The sequence below is a fragment of the Borostomias antarcticus genome (genome assembly GCF_949987555.1).
Source record: "Borostomias antarcticus genome assembly, chromosome: 28".
Lineage (NCBI taxonomy): Eukaryota > Metazoa > Chordata > Actinopteri > Stomiiformes > Stomiidae > Borostomias > Borostomias antarcticus.
This window is the reverse complement of record NC_140261.1, coordinates 4,547,447-4,568,447: the sequence shown is the minus strand read 5'-3', so window position 1 is coordinate 4,568,447 and position 21,001 is coordinate 4,547,447. Positions and strand designations below refer to the sequence as shown.

Sequence of the window (21,001 nt, the reverse complement as noted above, 5' to 3'; positions counted from 1 at the left end):
TTGTGTCATGGTATTGATTTTAAGTGGACACTGGGACAACACATGACTGTTTGTCTAATTTTCTGAATTTTGTCAGTGAAGAATGAGGCAAATTCATTGCAGGCCCTGGTGGATAGAAGTTCAGAGGCTACTGGCACAGGAGGGTTTGTTAGCCTATCAACAGTGGCAAACCAAGCTCGTGCACGTGTAATTGTTTTTAGTGATGATGTCAGAAAAGAAGGACTGCCGTGCTTTAGTCTCTCTTTATAGATGTCATCATTCACCACCTGCGTTCAGCTTTTCGACACTCTCTTTTTTCTATTCTGACCAGCGTGGCGTTTCTCCATGGAGATACCAGATACCAGAGACCACCTTCACCGCAATGGCATCAATGATATTTGTAATTTTAGAATTGAAATTATCTAAAAGCTCATTGACCGAGACCCAAGAGAGGACAGGTGAGGACGAGAAAGCCTGAGTACATTTTTCACAGGTGTTTTCAGTGATGTACCGTTTTGTGATGACCTCTGTTTGAATATTTGTGTGCATGGAGATAGTACTCTCAACGAAAACACAGGAATGATCAGAGAGCGCAACATCAGACAGCTCAACCTTAGAAATACTCAGACCTTTGGTGATGATCAAGTCCAGAGTGTGCCCCTTGTTGTGTGTGGGCTCCGTCACATGCTGAGTCAGTCCATCGATATCAAGGAAACAACACAGTTCTTTAGCCCCTCTGTCCTGAGGGTTGTCAACATGGATGTTAAAATCATCAACGATGACCACACAGTCAAATTCAATACAGATATTAGACAGCAGCTCAGCAAAGTCATCAAAAAACTTTGGACAGTATATAGGTGGGCTGTAGATGTTTGCACAAACAACAAAAACAATCGACAATCGGCTACTAAACCTGCATTACCATGCAATCTTAGGGGCAGTACTGTTCTCTACCATCACATTTCTAAGGCAGGGAAAGAGACTTGATTCCAACCAGAATTAGAACTTCCTTAATTACCTCCGCCCCAGAGATAATGCAGGGCGAGAGGTAATGTTTTCGGTGGCATGTGTTGGTTGGTTGGTTCTTTAGCAGGATTATACAAAAACTACCATACCAGTTTTCATGAAACTCGGTGGAGGGGTGTAGCACGGCCCAACTTAGAAACCATTACATTTTCAAGCAGATCTGAATCATGGTGCGCCTCCACGAGCCGCTCAAACATGGCCATCCATTCACCTCCATTCATTTTTCGGACTTAAGGCTCAGGAGCAAAAAAAGGAGCAAAAAAATCCTCCCCATTCACTGTCAATGGGGGGACTTGAAAAGCACACAGAGCCACAAAACGCATTCATAGGCGCAGGCCTGCGATCTCTGAGCACCATTTCGTGTTGAATCACAGATTCATCAGTAAGCTGTAAGTCTTTAGTAATTATTCCGGGTTCATAAAATGATTGTGAGACGGAGGCTAAAAATCAACAAAGGCTACAAATTAACATTGAAGCTCTGTCTCAGCTCGTCCCAGAAGGAAGGCCCTTTCCCCCATGCTTCAGCGTGTATTCCCATTTCCAATGCAGACGGCATCCTCTCTAAATTGTTTTGGATTGACTTTTGCTACAGTATTGTAGCTCTAACTACCATCACCGAGGCCCTGTAAACCACACTGCTAATTATATTAGATTTATTTGAACGGACAGCGCTGCCATTTCTCACAACCCTGTTATGCTGCCGTCAGTGCGGGAGATCTAGAACCAGAATAGGTTAATTTGGGAAGTACAGTAATAGTAATTAGAGTTACAATAATTACAAGCGTGATTCTAATAACAATAAGGTTCATGCCATTAGTTAACACAGACACAAATTAGGCTGCCGGCTGCCGCGTGTATGCAATACCGTATGCAAATAAGTGGTACTACTAGCCATGAGAGAGAGAGAAAGAGAGTGAGAGACATTGAGCGAGAGCAAGAAATGTTGTGCGCCGTGTAAATACTCGATGACGGAGACTCGCCGTTGCAATTTTCATCTCCCAACACCACACATGGATGTTATACAATGGGGGTTGAAAGACATCATTTCAAAGATTGATGAAATTACCCATTAATGTACGACCCCAAGAGCCATGACTCCAGGAATCAGATCTGTTGTATAACATAAAGAAGCTCCAACATTAATGATTCGGGGGGCAGCGGGAGCGGGCTTTTGGCTGTCGTGCGTCTCGTTTAATGATCTTAAGAGGGCCTCCAATTATTCCACTTGTGATCAAAAACGAAGCGAGATGGCTCCTCTACCGCCCCCCCCCCCTTTTTCTTTGACATTTTCTGCAGTAACATCTTTTGATAGGTGCTGAGGGAAAGACAGGACGGAAAGAACCGGATAGCGCCGGCTACGCTTGTCTATCTGAGATATGGAGCCACGTTTTCCCGCGGCTCTCTGAGCGTCGCTGTTTTGATGTTGTTTAGGTGTGCCTGTACTAAAACATAAAGCATGGTACATTAGCAGCACTCTCCGTGAGCCTGTAACCTGCGGAGACTGAGTGTGTGTGTGTGTGTGTGTGTGTGTGGGGGGGGTGCGGCTGCAGCCTTCGGGTACAGCCGTGGCGCGGAGCGGTGGCTGCCGCATACTGCCATATTTTATCACGAGAGCCATTGTAAAGCATGGGGAGGAATGAGATACACTTATTCACTGGAATAGCCCCACATATCCACTGTCAGGCGGCTCTCTGTCATCTCCCAGAGCCAGGGTTCCTTTTCATCTCCTGCTTAGCACTCGACTACCAGGCAGCCAGCGCAAACCGTGGGGGGGGGGGGGGTGTTGGGGGGGGCTTTAAGTTTTTATTCTATTGTGTGCAGATTTCTCACCCTTTTCCCATTTAAAGAACCCCCCCCCCCCCCCACACACACACACACACACACAGATTAGGAGTAAAAGCACATTAGATGTCTCCGGGGCAAATAAAAAGGACAGCTCTGCTGTGGGATATCAAAACGACATCAGCCGGGCGAGGAACGACGTCGGCCGCTAATCAGGAAGCGATGAACGGAGGGAGAGATGAATAACATTACACTCCGTCGCTCTGAGACAAAGAACCGCTCCCCCTATCTGCATTAAAACAGATAAACATCCACCCCAAAGACATGTTCTCAGCAGATAACTGCACTGTGCATGTCACACACACACACACACACACACACACACACACATACCACACACACAGCTCGTAGACAGCTTTGATGAGCAACAACAATTACGATGAGTTGTTTACGGCGGGAGAACAAAAAAGATTTGAGCTGCTCATTTCGAGGAAGTCAAGGTGTGGAGAGAGGAACGCTCCGGCCGTCATATTCATTTCAAAGTGAGCGGAGCGACTTCGTTATGTCTACTGTAGCTGGAGCAGACAGGCGCGCGCAGACAGTAAACAAGACGGTGTGGTTTCAGGTTCAGGGTTGGGGAACGCTGTGTCCTCTGTGCCCTGTTAGTCCAGGTTTGGAGGAGGAGGGAGGGAGGGAGGGAGGGAGGGAGGGAGGGAGGGAGGGAGGAGGTGAAAGAGTCCCACCATGTGTTGCTGTTGTCCACGACACTGGATTTCCTGCCCCTCTCTCTCTCTCTCTCTCTCTCTCTCTCTCTCTCTCTCTCTTTCTCTCTCTGTCTCTCTCTCTCCCACAAAAAAACTAAACGGTCTGCCCCCAAAAGACAGACCTAATACAAATTAAATTAAATGAAGTGGGTGTAGCTAATCCCTGTGTGTTTCAGCTGCTGGAATCCCCCCCCCGCCCCCTACACCCCCCTCAGGGACCAGCAGGTCAAGCCCTCCCGCATCTGGACCTGTCTCTGCCGGGCGCACTGGCAAGCTGCTCCTCCCGTGCTCCCTGACGCAGTCGACAGCAGCCCCCGACTCCCCCCCCCCCCCCCCGCTGACATCACTGGGAGAGGGAATAGTACTGGATGTTTTGTGTGTGTGTGTGTGTGTGTGTGTGCGTGCCTCGTCGCAGATGTTCACGCGTGACTTTGACGCAGTTATTTTACAGCATAGTCCGTACGGTTAGCCGGTGGGGTCTTGTGGCCAGGCGCCGTTAAAGGTACCAGATGTAATTTAGGTGGTCCCCAGAAATTGCGTATACGTCATTTCTAGCACGTGCACAAGGACGCACGATCAAGCGAGCGAACACGCGCCGAGCACATAATAGTGACGTTATACTCACATCTTCCAGGAGTTCGTCGCTGACTGGCTCAATTTCACGGGAAAAGACAACTTCGTTGTATACAAAACATTAGCTAAATATCATTTAGCGAAGAAAACACAAGGTAGGAAATACATGTTTATTAGACAACAAGGAACCATTTAATCGAGGAATTTGGAAAATAAACAAAAAACTTTTTTTTTTATTCATGTTACATTGGGTACCTTTAACGTGCTTCATACATTGGGTACCTTTAACATGCTACACCGTACGGCCCCGAATCAACACAGATACCGTTACCGGCGGAGATCACCAGATGGCGTGCGGCGGCGACATGACACGGTAGAAGCGAGACCGGTTTGGAGAGACGACGCCTGGTGACGGTCCATGACGGCCGCCCCGCCGACAGGCCGGCAATCCGGCGTGCGCAAACGTTCCCGGCGACGGGGGGTAGGAGCTAAAACGCTCTCCGCTAATCCCGCCGCTGTGACAGCTCCCTAGGAAGCCCGGTCCCAAAACATTAGCACCAGATGTGCTTCACGTGTAACCGACTGGCAAACAGGATTTAAAAAGAAGCTAACTAGGCTTCCATTACTGGAGCACTGGTTGAAACGGCGTCATGGTCAGAGTCACACATCTACGCTCCATCTGTCCCGAGCGCCTGTCTGTGATTCGCCCGCGCCATGTCAGACCCTATTATATCCACCCTTGCTCTCATTCCTGCCTCCAACGGAGAGGTTTGGCAGCAGCTTGTACAGATATTATGTGTGTGTGTGTGTGTGTGTGGAGGGGTTGCTGAAATGCGACATTGCTGTGTGAATATGTGTGTGTGTGTGTGTGTGTGGGGGGGGGGGTTGCTGTGTTGCGACATTGCTGTGTGAATATATGTGTGTGTGTGTGTGTGTGGGGGGGGGGGTTGCTGAATTGCGACATTGCTGTGTGAATATATGTGTGTGTGTGTGTGTGTGTGCGCTTTGCGTCTTTGCACCTGCACACACACGCCCCCTAGCCGAGCTCTGTAACCCTTCCGGCCAGCCCGAGCGCCGCGTGTAAACATCGTTTGTTTGAGTGAGTGCCGCCCGGAGAGCGGGACTAATGAGCGCTGATGAGGCTCTACCTGGACGCTGTTCGCCCGAGCCGCCGCCACTGGCCCGGCGCCGCGGCCTCGTCCGGAGGCGGTGACTCATCCCTTTACCCAGTGTCAGATGAAGGCATGTCAATAAGGAGACCGACTCAATCCATCTCAGAGTGAGTGCATCCGCTCGCTGAGCCTCCCAGTCTGTAACGAGCTGCTGCAAATCTCCATCCAACAAAAACGTCTAGAAAGATGCCTTGTCATGAGAGAGAGAGAGAGAGAGACGAGAGAGAGAGAGAGAGAGAGAGACGAGAGAGAGAGAGAGAGACGAGAGAGAGAGAGAGAGAGACAGACGAGAGAGAGACAGACGAGAGAGACGAGAGAGAGAGAGAGAGAGAGACGAGAGAGAGAGAGAGAGAAATGAGAGAGAGAGAGATGAGAGAGAGAGAGAGACGAGAGAGAGAGAGACAGACGAGAGAGAGACGAGAGAGAGAGAGAGAGAGACAGACAGACGAGAGAGAGACAGAGAGAGAGGTAGAAAGAGGGAGAGGTACAAAGACAGACTCTCCATCTGGGAGAACAGAGGTAGAGAGAGAGAGAGACCGAGGTAGAAAGAGAGAAGGAGATGGAGGGGAGAAAAAATATCATGTGCCTGCCTTCCACCTGCCAGCCATTTGAGGAACACATAGCCTAGAGGTACCGTCTCATGACTACGCTACTTAAATAAGGTGTCACACTCCCAGCTGATTTACACCCACAACAGAGGCGGGTGTCCGGAATGGATTGCCCCTTCGCACACCCACTCTGACCCAGAGAACGGTGTGTGTCATGTCAACGGGCTCATTCGGAAACGCAATAATGTGCAAGACCACCATGTTTCCGCCAGTTATTCAGAAGACTGATGCACACTGTGTATCTTTGAGTAATAGAGAAGGTAGTGACACGCCTACTCATAGCGTCATTGCGATGTATGGCGGATTATTGAGCCCTACAGTAACGCTGTGGAGGAAATGTTAGAAGTCGTTCCATCGAAGGCTTTGGATTATTGAGAGCGTTCGCTAAATCCATGGGAACTATTAGAATATTGAATTACAGTGCCCCCCACGTCACTTGGTTAACCGATATAGGTCTGAGTTGCCTTCAAAAGAAGCCCCTGCTAATTCACTTGGGAGGCTAAAATGGCCGCCGCAATAACAGCTCCCGTTTGTCATGCCTTTCGCCTCAAGGAGTGAGAGCTCAGTTAAACTTTGATTTGATTGAACACCCTGTATCTCCTCTGACAAAGCTCGTTCAGAGAAGACCTACCCTCCTGTCTCACTTGATGCCATGCAGACATTGGCGGATTTCGGGATGAGGGGCGTGAAAAGTTTTCATCCTGACATCCACATTACGGAAAATCCCGCAGGCCTCGCCTGAGGGGAAGTTCCTACTATTTGAGTTTGATTAGGTTCCGCGGGCTTAAAGCAAAGTAAGCCGATTTGAGATAGCCAAGGATTTTTTCTCCCCTCTCCTCTTCTGAATATGCTAATCTTAATCTCATCTTTATTTGGGATTTTCTTTCTCTCTTCAGAAAGACAGGTCTGATAGAGTAAAGTAGAGTTAGGTGTGATAACACTCACAGATGCACACTTACAGTACACACACACACAAACATTCGGCTCGAGACGCTGGGTGTCAGTTGTAACCGCCTCCCAATCTTTTACGTCGGTGGTTTTGAAGCTGTGGGCAGCCATGCGTGCTAAGGTCCCACTCTCAGCGGAAACATCGTCTGCGTCTGATTTGCATGTTACCACAAAGGCCGGACGTAAAACAACACAGGTGTTACTACGCTACTCCCTTGATTGGCACATAGCAACAGGGGGGCGCCGGGCCAGAACAATGGTTCTGTAATAAGACAACAGGCGACGCTAAGACCTCGCCGGGCTCGGCCGAGTGCGCCGGAATGCCGACATGGGCGAGGGGGCGGGGGGCTATTATTTAAAATCTTTTCATCATCCTGAGAGGGAAGGAGAATAGCTTTGACGTTGACGACCTCATGAATAATTGATGCTGTTGCTATTAATGTATGTATAATTAATCACATCTCCACTGACTGAATTCAAAGGGAAGGCGTAGTATAGGGCTGCTTGAGGAGCGAGTCAGGCCCAGGCCTGTCGAGTGTGTGACAGGATGAAAACACAAGAGCGCAGTTGGCCTCCTTATCACACGCCGGCACAGAGACAGAGCGGGGAAACGCAGCGAGCACCCGAAGCCCCCTTTCCCTCAGCTTATAACGGTCGGTGATTGTTGTCGACAGAATGGGTAAATATTTGCTACGTTTCACACGGGAAGCCGGGGTGAAGGAGAAAGACTGAGGCAGGAAGTGGTGTTGTGTTTACGTACGTATCTGTTTCATTGTGTTTCCCTCCCTCGCCAACCGCTTCTGTAGTGCGTCCAAACAATGCAAGCTGCACTTCACACATGTGGTCAATGCCGCTCTCATGACAGAATTTGATTCGGTCTTGTGTTTTTCCCCCACCTCACTCATATGTAATATAATAGCGCTGCTGACAAATACTACAGCAAAGGAAATGCTCCATCCTTTGATAAGTAAGGGAGCTTTAAAAAGCCATTACAACATTTTCTCTCAGAAATCACTCATGTTCATAATAAGATTGATTCCCAATTGGGGAAATTGAGTTTTGCCTGAAATGACGGGTGATGAAGTGAAATGATGCAAAGAATGTGACAGGTTATTTGTCACATGTGCCCCCTTGTCACGATTGATTGCCTATAATTTGAGTTTGCAGGGGAGCCAGTTGATATTAAATGGTAACAACTCCTCATATTCATCACCGTGGCTCCCTTCAGCCGGCAGAAATAGAAAGTGTAATCTCATCCGCCAGTATGAGCTGTGCCTGGGGCCCTCCTTCACCCTTTCTGCCATTGACCCCCCCCCCCCCCCCTCCACACACACACACACACACAAGGGGGCCTGCCTTTTCCAAGGGAAGAGGCAAATCTATAATCTAGCAGATGGCAGAGGATCTATGAGAAATTCCATAATAGGGGAAGTGGGAGCAGGGGGTGGTTTGGCAACGCTACAGGGGTTGAGGAGTGAGTCTTTCCCGCACCCAGGAGCTAAACGCTGGGGATAAATCCTCTTCTACGGTAGCAGGTGCTTCGGTGGTCTGTGTCACTGTTGTCATGGGTGCCACACAGAGCGAGCGAAGCAGAGCCACTTAGAGGTGCTGGGTGCAGCGCCGGAGAGCTAGCGGCAGCCGGATAGCAGAGCCAGGTAGCGAGCTGGCGTCCGTGGGGGGCGCCGACACAGGCGTGCAAATCGGAGCTTGTGGTGCTTCATGGAGAGGGGCAAAGAGAGAGAGGGACGGAGGGAGGGGGAGAGAGAGAGAGGCGTTGTATACGTGCGAGGGGGAGTGGCTTGAGGGTGAGCGACTCTTCTCTCGATTGGTACGTGTGAGAAGGGGGCGCGGGATGCACAGCTTTCTCATGTCTCCCTGGTCACGCACACGCAAGCACACAAACACACACAGACCCCGAAGAACACACACACACACACACGCACACACACACAAACAAACATACACACAAACACACAAACAAACATAATCTCCTCTGCTGTGCAACTACTGTACACTGCAGCAACACCCAAGGAGGCACACACACATGTGTAAACAGTGAGTTTCAGAGTCCCTCTTCTGTCTCATCTTCTCTCTCAGCCCTAACTCCCCATGCCCGGCTCGACAACATGGCGTCTGTTATTTACAATTACAAATGACTTGGTCTACCGCACCCCCCCCCCTTCTCTCTGAGTCTTAGAGGTGGTCTTCTTCCTGAGGGAGAGTGTATAAACAAGCAGGTTTATTGCACGTAACGGTTCCTGGACTCAGGGGAGGGGCCATAAGCCCTGACGATCAGTCAAGACCGACGCGCACACACTGACACCGCCACGACCAAACGAGACGCTGGAATTATCCAGAGAACGCCTACGCCGTCGGTTTGAAGCGAGGTCCATCATGTGTATTTACACAGATGACATTTGGGCACTTTTCTTATTTTTTATTTTATTTCAAATGCTGTTAATATAAGGGGGGGGTGACGTAGCGTAGCCCAGACCTGCGAGGCTGTCTTCAGACGCTCACGGCAGTGGCTGAGGATGTTTGCATCCGGCTTGATGGGATTATGTAGCTGCATCCATGACAGACGTGAAGCCTTCCTCTCCCAGATCTCTTTTTTTTCCCCTCCCGGCGCATATTTCCCCAAACACATTTTTATCTAGCCCTTTTTTCCATTCCCACCACATTTCAGCGAGGTTTAATCCCAGAATGATGTGTTTTGCACTCATGAAAATGAACAGTGAACGAACAGCCATTTTATCTAACAGTCTCCAAAACAACAAGGGTACGGTCTGATAATGAATGTGATTAAATCCTGCTGCTTGAATTAGTCCTTCACTTTCCCCCTCAACCCTTCCATGTGTAAATTTGACACATCTCCCTTGGTAGAGACATGTAAATTAACGCTACAGTGCAGTGATGTGACAAGTTAATTTTTCATTTTTTCTGTCTCCCTGACACTATCTGAACTTGCGGGGTACTTGGGTATGCCCCCCCCCCACACACACACACACACACACACACACATACACACACACAACCCTCTCCAGTTGTTCTGCTCCCAGTGCACCCACAATGAATATACTTGCATCCAAACTACAGAACCAATTGTCACGCTGGGAGGCTGGCAAATCAAATCTCTCGGCAGCGAACTAGGAACGGAGATTGATTTTCCTTCCTCTCCAGCCCGGCGCCCCTCTGCCCCCACGAGGAGAGGGGGAAGAGGGCAGAGAGAGAGAGAGAGAGAGAGGACTTCTTCAGGTCACGCCTCACTCATCTCACCCTTCTCCCGTTCTCCGTGCCTTCATCTCTTCCTTCCACTCCCCCCCCCCCCACAACAGCCCCTGGCGCGACCTCTCAGGCTCCGCCCCCCGGCGCGCCCTCCCGGTCTCCGGTGCGAAAAGGAGCCTCTCCAGTCTCCTGGCCGGCCGCTCGTCTCCAGATCAAACGGAACAATAATCACAGGGATAGAGTGACTCTGGCCGCCAAACTGGGGCCTCTCAGATCACAACAACACATTGTCCAACCTGATTAAGTAGCCATTTGCGGTGGCCTCGCTGTATTTAAGCGGCCCCCATCCTCTGGCTTGAAACTTGACCTCTGAGCAAGAAATATTGACATCTCCGCCAATTTGACTTCAGTCAAAGGCAGGGGCGGGCGGTGGATCTCTCTCCTCGCTAATGCACCCTATCCTCCCCGAGCGCGGCGCCTCCAGTGACTCATAAATGCCCAAGGTCACGACCTTTCACGTTGGCGTTTGTCCATTTCCGCTGTGCGTGTTTGATAGTAGAGGACTCTCGTGTACCTTGATGTGGTCTGATCTTACATGAGGAATAGAGTTTCTCAGAGTAGCTACAGTACATCTAGAACAGCTGAATGGCAGATCAATTATTCAAATTACAGAAACCTTGACTTTATAGGACTTCCTTTTAACTTGTTACACACTCTACCAATGGTATTGCTTTAAGTTTGGTACACACTAAATTGTTTTAATTAACTGTATTCATCTACACCGTAGCTACACAAAATGGACAAGGGAGACATTTTGTGAAAAGCAGTCCTGGCCTAAAGGATTGGGTATAGACCCACCATATCACTCTAGCATGTTCCGCCCCTCATGACACCAAGAGCTTACAGTCCAGACCAATTACAGGCTTGATGTTGAGTGAAAAATAGGGATAGTTCTGTCCTGTTTGATTAAGTTTTCTCCTGGTTGCGGCTGTCATGTATGTTCATTAGGCTCTCTCTGCATGCAGAACTAGATGGAGAAGGTATTATAATGAGTGCTCAAAGGGACCACAGCAGAGCACAGTTGACACATACCACCAAGAAAAACATCACAGGTTATAGCCTATAGAGTATATTTATTTAAATAGCAGCTAGCTACACATACGACGCTGTACGACTAGCAGAATAATTGCAAACACCAATTACTTTGATATTAATGGACCAAAGCTGGACAGAAACAAAGCGGCGAGGCTCGGGAGCAAGGCCATGAACAAACACGGCGTGATCCAAATTAAGGGCTGCTAATAAAATGTTAATTAAAATGACTTTTTACAAATTATCTCCTTGATAGCGATGAGTTAAGGGCTAATTACGGAGTGCTTCCCCTCCAAAAAAGCTGGGCGCTAACCCTCAGAGCGGCGTCCAGACTGCATCACCATCTCGCAAATCTCAATCAGAGGCCAGCCCTGCCATCGCCACTAATTACAGTATTATCTGGCTGCTGAGGCAATTAGGATGCAAAGGGCTGCGACGGCAAACAATGCCTTATTTGCCAGTGATTGAGGGCATTTTGGCGGGGCCAGGTGGATGTAGGCGCATTCGGTAAACGTGACATTTCGGATGATAATTACCTCGCTGACTCACCTGCGAGATTCATCCCGAGGAGGCGGGACGACGCCGCAGTCGAGACGTATGGTAATGCTTCTATTGTGTTGCCTTTGAAGCTCGCGTGGCAGACATGGCAGGGGTAAAAACAAACACAGACATGCATTCGGCAGCATTAACAAGCTGTTACATATTTCAAAGAGCACTGCCGGGTCACAGCGTGCGATTCGCCAGAGGTAAACACAGCACACTGTTTATCTGCCTTGACTTTTAGTCATGACAGATTTAAGAACAAAGGAGCTAATGTTCCACAGAGGCCTACTCCCTCCTCTCCCCGACACCAGGGTTTAAATCCCACCTTAACATTCACAGGTCGTCGTACAGGGCTAGAAAAGTACAGTGTGTAACGGCCGAAAGCCCATTACCAGCTAACGACGGGAGAGTCTGCACGAGTGCTATATCTAATCCAAATGTCTTTGGTCACCCTGCGTCTCCGTCGCACGCGGCGGGCGCCAGTCCGGGAACAGCAGGGCCGTGTCAAACATGTCCCTCATTCGATAATCAGTGACATCGCTCCAGGCAGCACCTGCATTAACCTCTCTTATCGTAGGGGTGACTTTTTTTCGTCAGGGGCCTGATGGGCAGACTTCCCCTCGGAAGTCCGCCATTGACTCCATGCTTTATCTGGCTACGGTATCAGAGTGGAATTTAAAGGAGGAGGGTGAGATGTTTCTCTGAGGAAAACACCTGCATCTTATCAAACCTTGTCAACAGGGTCATATCCTGGCTTTCCTCTGTGGGCTGGAAATGTCTTGAGAGAGTCTTTGATAACGCTCACCCCCTCCCACCCCCCCTCCGACATCTAATCTGGTGTGAGAGGAGGCTCAGCAGACAAAGGGGCTACCTGTCCAACATTCCTCGCCCCCGTCAGAGTGCCCCCCGCCCCCCACACGCCTCCCACTCTCTAAATGTTGGGGAAAGAAATGGTGAAACGCACCATGCCTTTGAACTGTGTTCTCCAATGTGGGTCAGAGATCCATGGTATGCAGATTTTCCGAGCCTCATCTGCAATTGTGAAGTTAAGATTCCCCTGGTACACTTTTAATTTCATCTCCCTCTCTTACATTTATTTATTTAATATTTATACATTAATATCTCAAATATGATGAAAGAGAGAGAGTTTGGAGAAGAAAAAAAGGGAAACTTTTCTCACTCACTCGCTCTCTCGCTCTCTCTCTCTCTCTCTCTCTGCGTGATGCGCTATCTTCCCTAATGACTCCATTTTGAAGACTGTGGTCTGACTGGCTGTTGAGGAGACGATGGAGGGAGGGAGGGAGGGAGGGAGGGAGGGAGGGAGGGAGGCAGGCAGGGGAGAGTGCTCTGCTCTGCTCACTGCAGCACTCTCCTCCCCAGCTCTCTGAGCGAGCCTCTCCTGGTGTGTGTGCTTTGAAAGAGAATGGTCTCCAGCCTTTGAAAGCAGAGGCTGCTCACCGGTGTAAAATAACATTGCTATTGAAAGCCAATTACTGGTAACATTTTTTAGTTTTCTCCGTAATTAAATGCCTCTCTTTGTCCCCCCCCTCCCCAAACCCCCCCAACCCCCTCCTCCATCCACCTTGTCTTACAGACGGAGAATTATTCCATCGACTCCAGTTATGTGAACAGCAGAGCACACCTCATTAAAAGGTATTTCTTGATTAGAACATCTTGTTGTTCCCGCTCATCCGTTGTGGTCGTGCTAATTGTCTGGTGGTCCGCGCTGTGTCTGCATGGCTGCTGAATGCAAGCATGTCGCAAAAAGCATCGCTCATTATTCTCATTCGATATGTTAACCGCCATGAACGAAGGATCGCGTCTTCCGAGGAACCGTATGACTCTGCAGTGCAGTGAATAATTATAGACGTATAGAATTATAGATACTACGTATAGATGACTCACATTCTGCCGCTCATGATCCTAGATCACGCTCATCTCTCCAGTGTTCAGAGCACACAATCTATCACAATTATGTTTAATTTCCACTACTTACTATGAACATGATATCCAATTTGAGGAATATTCTCCTCATACGACTAACATATGCTAGTACGTAAGATTAAATATATCAAAGAGGATTTCATTTTACATGGACATGGCATTAGATGTATCCAGGCTTTGCTGCAGTGTACTGTAGGCTACTCCCAACCAGAATAACGAAAAGCCAATAATGAAGTTAATTACAGCCATCCGTTTAGTAGGCAACAAAGGTTTGTCTTTGTGAGCAGAATGACTTTGGTGCATTCCTGAGTCAAATGGAATCAGAAATTGCGGTGGGGGGTGGGGGGGGGGGGGGTGGGGGGCATGTAGGCATCCTTAATAACGCCCTCCAGCACCAAGAGACTTTTGAGGCCAGGCCATATTCCAACAAATAACCCCTCTCCCTTTACCTGGAGTCCAATGGACATTCCCACCTTCCTTTGTTAGAGCCTGTCCCAGCTTTCTGAAAAGCCATTATAGCAATTTCCCTTAAAAAAAAGGACTCCCTGTGTTTATGTAAACAAAGAGCATTGAAGTGCGGGGCCTCTGCAGCAGACTACAAAGAAATCCCTCGGGACCCCAGGGCCTGTGGTCTGGGACAGGTGCAATTACGCTGATAACATCAGAGAGAGAGAGAGAGCCAGCATTACCTCCACTGCAGTCCTCCTGCTCTCCCAGGAAGAGCTCTCATGAGAGACCAGCAGGCTGGAGCCTCTCGCGTTGTCTCTCCTACTGCTCTCCCCTCTCGCCCTCGCTCGGCAAAGGCATATGTTCTGAACATACGAGTACTGTATGATGTACATCCACCCACATCTTTCTGTACAAATGAAAGCAGTGTTCCAGTGGGGTGCCAATCAACTAAGAAGAATTGCTTCTACTACAACAGCTGCCGAGTGCCTCCACCCCCATCGTAACGAGCCCAGAACAAGATAGATGCAAGGCGTCTGTATGCTCTTAGCCTTTCCCATGCCCTCTTCCTACCAGGATGTCCTGATTACGGCGGTATTGTTCGACTGTAGCGAGTGAATGAGTGCCTGTCTCCTGCTTTTAGAACCATGACGGTTCACAGCAGTGCCCTTGAAGTCAGCGCACCTACACCCTTCTTTACAGAAACAGCCTGCAGCGACCGTGCTAGTGCTGAAGTTTAAAAAAGGGCCTCTTTTAATCCAAAATGCTTTTTAATCTGCGTCTCCTCCTCTGCCAGATTATGACCGCAGAAGTAGCCAGGCAGAACACGTTATGTCCTCTGCTGAGGAGAGGGAGTGTGTGATGTTTCTCCTCACAAGCTGCGCCCTGTGGGGAGTCCTCCTCCTCCACCTACTCATCCAAACCATGAGATCTTAAGATTTGGGGTTCCTTTCGAAAAGAGAAGGGGCAAAGAAAGAGAGAAAGAAAGAGTGGAGGGGGGAGGTGAAGGAGAGAGAGAGAGCATCTGATAGAAGCTGATGTGAAAGGAAGGAAGGAATGAAGGAAGGAAGGAAGGAAGGAAGGAAGGAAGGAAGGAAGGAAGGAAGGAAGGAAGGAAGGAAGGAAGGAAGGAAGATAGGGAGAGAGGGGGAGGTAGGGAGAAAGAAAGAAAGAGAGAAAGAAAGAAAGAAAGAAAGAAAGAAAGAAAGAAAGAAAGAAAGAAAGAAAGAAAGAAAGAAAGAAAGAAAGAAAGAAAGAAAGAAAAAGTGGAGGGGGGAGGTGAAGGAGAGAGACCATCTGATAGAAGCTGATGTGGAAGGAAGGAAGGAAGGAAGGAAGGAAGGAAGGAAGGAAGGAAGGAAGGAAGGAAGGAAGGAAGGAAGGGGGAGGTAGGGAGAAAGAAAGAAAGAAAGAAAGAAAGAAAGAAAGAAAGAAAGAAAGAAAGAAAGAAAGAAAGAAAGAAAGAAAGAAAGAAAGAGAAAGCAAGAAAGAAAGAAAGAAAGAAAGAAAGAAAGAAAGAAAGAAAGAAAGAAAGAAAGAAAGAAAGAAAGAGGGAGTGGAGGGGGAGGTGAAGGAGAGAGAGAGAGAACATCTGATAGAAGCTGACGTGACAGTAAATCAACATGTGTTCCCGCCCTTGTGTAGCACATCGACGTTCAAGGACCTGGAGGGGAACAGTCTCAAGGACAGCGGCCACGAGGAGAGCGACCAGACCGACAGCGAACACGACGTCCAGAGAGGTCACTACGTGGACACGGCTGTCAACGACGTGCTGAATATGACCGTTCCCCCCAACGTCTGCCAGCTGCCAGACCAAGGTAGGAAAAAAGGTGTGTCCAACTGCCAAAGTCTACGTGACATGTCTGCGTTTATGAACGAAAACACCCGTTAGCCATTCCATTTACGGGTGTATTATGCCTATGTTTACTGCAGATAAGACCTCAGTGTGTACGTTGTGTGTGTGTGTGCGTATGTGTGTGTGCGCGCGTGTGTGTTTACGCCAGCGGAGCATCTTTAGCACTGCATCATGGTCATTTCCACACCCTCTATCCCGGCCTCAGATATGCCCGGCGTGGATAACACCTCAGTCTACCCGCTTTGATGCCCCGCTAAAGCAGTTAATGTTGAGGGATCTCTCCCAGCCAAGACGGGCCTTTGATACAGGCTTGGCTAACATTATTGACAGATCGTCGACTCGCCGGCACTCCACGGCAACCTACTTCACATGCGCTTGAATGGCAGCAATTAGGCTGAGAAAGGTGCAAAAGGTGCAAATCTACATATCGCGCACGCCGTCATGCATTATTCAGCCAGATCATTTAACGAAGGGGGGAGGGGGGATTAATGGTGATGTGCCTTTTCTGACTTGCCGTTTAAGAAGACATCTACTGCGCTGGCAGAAGACAGAGGAGGGGTCATGTTCGTTCTTAACTACTGCCAGTCACCGGACCCGACTTTAGGGCAATGAGGGGTCTGACAGAGGGGGTGTATTAGGAGGAAGAGTGGCTGAGTGGGAGAGAGAGGGAGAGAGGGAGAGAGGGAGGAGGAAAGGGGGAGAGAGAGGGAGGGAAGGGGGGGACGGAGAGAGAGGGAGGAAGGGAGGGAAGGAAGGGAGAGAGAGAGAGGGAGGGTGTGTGTGTGTGTGTGTGTATGTGTGTGTTTGAGTGTGTGTGTGTGTGTGTGTGTGTGTGTGTGTGTGTGTGTGTGTACAGTATGTGTGTGTGAGTGTGTGTGTGTGTGCGAGTGTGTATGTGTGTGTGTGTGTGTGTGTGTGTGAGTGTGTGTGTGTGTGAGTGTGTGAGTGTGTGTGTGTGTGTGTGTGTGTGTGTGTTACTATATGCACCTGGGGGTGTTTATCCAGCTCAGAGGAAACACACACAGGTGTTCCGGCTGGGGAGAGCGCGATTGTCAGTGTGTGGAAAACGGCGGCCATTTCCCCAGCTCTCACCACTAAGCCGTTTCTCTTCAGAGAGGAGGAGGTGGAGGAAGACGAGGAAGAAGAAGCAGAGATTGGCCGTGTTTGTCTTCTGTCATGAAATGCTCTCATTATCTGAGTCACTTGAAACATCACCGTGCCTTCAGTAGTTAAAAAAGGAAGACAGTGAATGAAAATGTAATTCATGTATTATGCCAGTTTCATCAAACAGCGCATTTTTCTGCTCTGTTTAATTTGACTTGGGTTTTGATTCGGGAGGACAGAGTAGAACATTTACGGAGGATTGTGACTGAATCGAAGCCGAAGTGCGACGGTATCCGATTCGATGCTGTGTGTGGATTTCTTATCCGAAACCTTCTCCCCCTTTGCTAATCTCCACATGATCTTTGTGACTTTTACTGAAGCGGCCCTAGTGAGTTCCTCTGCCCGTTCCTCGGCCCACATCTCCACGCTGTAGCCCTCTCTCTCCAACTCACCCAGGAAAGGAATCACTCTAATGAGTCAGAGACGGAGGGAAGGAATCATACTTTCTAAAATTGTGTGTGGAAATTATTTATGAGGGAAACCAAGGCAGACTGTGAAGGGTGGGGTATCGGCAGAGGAGCCTATTAGATACTTGCTAGCTCTGGATCATCGGCCCCTCTGGCTGTTCTGCCATGGCTAATTAACCCACCACTTTGCCACAGGAATTGTGGGTAAGGCAAAATAACACGTCATGATTGGGCAATATGGACTTCCTGGTTTGTGCGCTATGCAACCGAGCACCTGTGGATATGAGTGTTTCTGCCACTCTGGCTGCTGTTAAATTGAAGTGATTCATGCTTTGTGACAATTTACTGAGGGAAAATAAACACAGACAGAGATAGCTAGTGCTAGGGCACAGGGATAGGGGGAATATAGAGAGAATATTCTGCAAGGGATGCTGGGATTGCTGTCTCGGCAGTGTCAGATTGTAATGAACAATGATTAGTTAGTTTGCAGACTATTGGTCGCTATAGGCGAAGGAGAGAGAGAGAGAGAGAGAGAGAGTGTGTGTGTGTGTGTGTGTGTGTGTTTGTGTGAGAGAGAGAGAGAGATTAGTTAGTTTGCAGACTAAAAGTGCCAGCATCTTTAAAAAGGCGTGCTGACAGGTCCACTTGGTATACAGCTCTCATTATTGGAGACAATTAGAAAAGCAGTACATGAGGAATATTACAAGAGAGAAGAGCTTTCACAGCCTACTCTTTTTGCATTAGTACTGCTATGATTGTATCTACTTCATGGAGACTGATGCGCGCCTCTTGAATATATAATAATAATAAATATCGCTGGTAAACAGGAAGAGAGGCTATTTCACACAGCCGTCCAGTGTGTTGACCATAGCGAACAGATAAGGACACGAGATACGGTTGGAATTGCAATTGGATCCCCTGTGTTGTTATTGCATTCCTCTCCAGACGGTTATAATGGCCATTTTCCCTTAGTTGAAAAAGGAGCGTTGAGGAGCGAACGAAATGGCTTCATTCCTGTCCGTCTTCTCATTGTCTTGAGCGAGACGCTGTGGCGGCGCCGCTACTCTGCTGTAATGAGGGCTTGTACATAATTATTAAATGAATTGACCGAAGACCCACACACATGCGTACATGCGATGACATGGCAAATGCAATTGTCCTTCCATTATGATCTCGATGGTCTAATTACACAGTTAAAGTGTATGATTGGCTGGCTGAGCTCGCCAGCTTCGGCACAACGCCGCACAATTGAATCTCCCCGGTAAGATCCTTTCTCAAGAGGACATTAGCAGAAGTCCCCGTTACACATTCCTCTGCGCTAATCGACCCAATCACAGGGGCACAAATGGGACAATTGGGTTTCACATAACAAGTGTGAACCACTGTGGTTCTGTGGATGTGGAGATAGGTAGAGGTGTGGTTACACACCCATCTGTCTTAATTGACATAAAAGTAAACTGGTATTTTCTTCCAGTGGAAGGAATTGTAAAGAGACAAACAGGCATGGTCACAGACTCCTTTTTCGAGGTCCTCTGGGCCCGCCTCAGATCTGCAGTCTGCCTTTCCTAGCGTTGCAAAAGAAGTTGAGAAGCCTCAATTGCCAAAGGATACAAACACAAGTATACAATGGCTTGTTTTGCTGGTGTGTTTTCTGGTGTTGGAAACCAAAGGAAGGTAGGGTGGTAAACGTCCCACTGCTGCTCCTTCGGCTTTTACTTCGCAAATGTTGACTATTCTCACAGTGCCGTAAAAGTGCCATTTGCACTGGGGACGTGCTATTACCTCTCTACAAACAGGGCCTCTCCTCCTGCGCCTCAAGTGTGGGAATTCATGTGGAAGGAGATACACAGCTCTCTCCACAAGCCAAGGCTGGATGCCTCTTTTTCTTGTGTTCACAATGCGTTTGTCCTTCCCGTCAGCCACTTCCTCTTCATACTATTACCGGCATGTTGTCCATTTCCTGTATTTCTATTTATCACCTGTCTCTGTCCTTCAACTCAATAATGCCTTGTGTCTCTCGGAAACCCTAAAGGACATGGAATCCCTTGGAAATCTATAATTGAATGTCGTCTATCTTTGACTATTAATGATCCTTGCGTGTCTGCTAATCCAGTGAATGTGGATGCTATCACACTGCTATAGACGAAGGAGAGAGAGAGAGAGAGAGAGAGAGAGAGGAGAAGGAGTGGAGTAAAATGAACTCCCAATCTTTGTCTTTATAGGCATGTCATGTGAAGTCAGGGGGATTTGGTGCGAATGTGAGACATGCCGGCTTTGGCTCTGGAGAACCATTAGTGTTAGGGGAGAGCCTAGGGAACGGGCACAGAGAGGATCTCGTGGCAAAGAGAACAAAATCGGCTATTTTTTCCACCACCGCCTTTGATTGTCGCAGCTTTTACTTAATTCCTCCCGGATGTGGATGAGACGTGGTTTTTGAGGCTTAAGATTCATGTATTGTTAATCGCTAAAGTTATCTGCACGGGGGGTGGGGGGGGTCTTGATGTATTTTTCTCGGCAGGGGTTTAGAGGCCGGCAAGGGGGCTTGTTTGGAGATTACAGCCGGGGGTGTGACGCGTCGGACAGAGACGTTCCAGACACCGCGGGACCCGTCGCCGCCGCAATTAGCTGCTTCGGGGTACGAGGCTCCCTCATTCCTGACACATTCCATATTCTCCTCCCCCCCGGAGGATCCCGCTCATCAGTCCCTCCTCCCTCCTCCCCATGGGCGTGTTCCTGAAGCCGGAGCCCAGGAATGGAAGCCCCTCCGTGGGCCGCAGACGACGTGCTACTCCCTATCTCCGGATCCGCTGGGGCCCGACTGCTCCTAATTGATTCGGAGAGGCTTTTTTTCCTTCCTTCCCCTCCTCTAGTCTCTCCTGTCTCCCGTGTCGGAATATATGAAGCCGGAAAAAATCCACATCTCTCGACTTCCTGCCAGTCAAGCGGTTCCCTTCCCTTGTTGAATTACAGAAACAGTAAAGCACCCATGCATGTTTATGTTGCAAACTTGCCCTGAATTCAATATAAAAACATTTCTAGTTTGCAAGATCTCTGATCTAACTAATGAAAATGCTGACAGATGTCAGAATTACAGTAGAGCATCAAAAGGAATAGGGTCGTGCTGACAACCTGGGAGAGAGAGAGAGATAGAGAGAGGGAGAGAGAGAGAGAGAGGGAGAGAGAGAGGGAGAGAGAGATGCAGAGGGAGAGGGAGAGAGAGAGAGAGAGAGAGAGAGTGAGGGAGAGAGAGAGAGAGAGATGCAGAGGGAGAGAGAGAGAGAGAGGGAGAGAGAGAGGGAGAGAGAGAGAGAGATGCAGAGGGAGAGAGAAGGAGAGAGAGAGAGAGAGAGATGCAGAGGGAGAAGGAGAGAGAGAGATGCAGAGGGAGAGAGAGAGGGAGAGAGAGAGAGAGAGAGAGGGAGAGAGAGAGACGCAGAGGGAAAGGGTGATTTGCCGAGAGAGTCTAGTAAGC

At 48.8% G+C, this 21,001-nt stretch overlaps 1 protein-coding gene across 1 annotated transcript in view; it reads left to right on the top strand.

Moving 5' to 3' along the window:
- The window catches only part of pcdh19 (protocadherin 19), a gene marked incomplete at both ends in the record, with an annotated part of 60,478 nt that overhangs the window by 21,160 nt on the left and 18,317 nt on the right, over window positions 1–21,001 (top strand). The window contains 2 exons of the mRNA XM_084459451.1: window positions 13,307–13,365; window positions 15,748–15,920. Of these exons, the coding sequence (XP_084315577.1) occupies window positions 13,307–13,365; window positions 15,748–15,920 (232 nt within the window). The remainder of the gene's footprint in view (window positions 1–13,306; window positions 13,366–15,747; window positions 15,921–21,001) is intronic.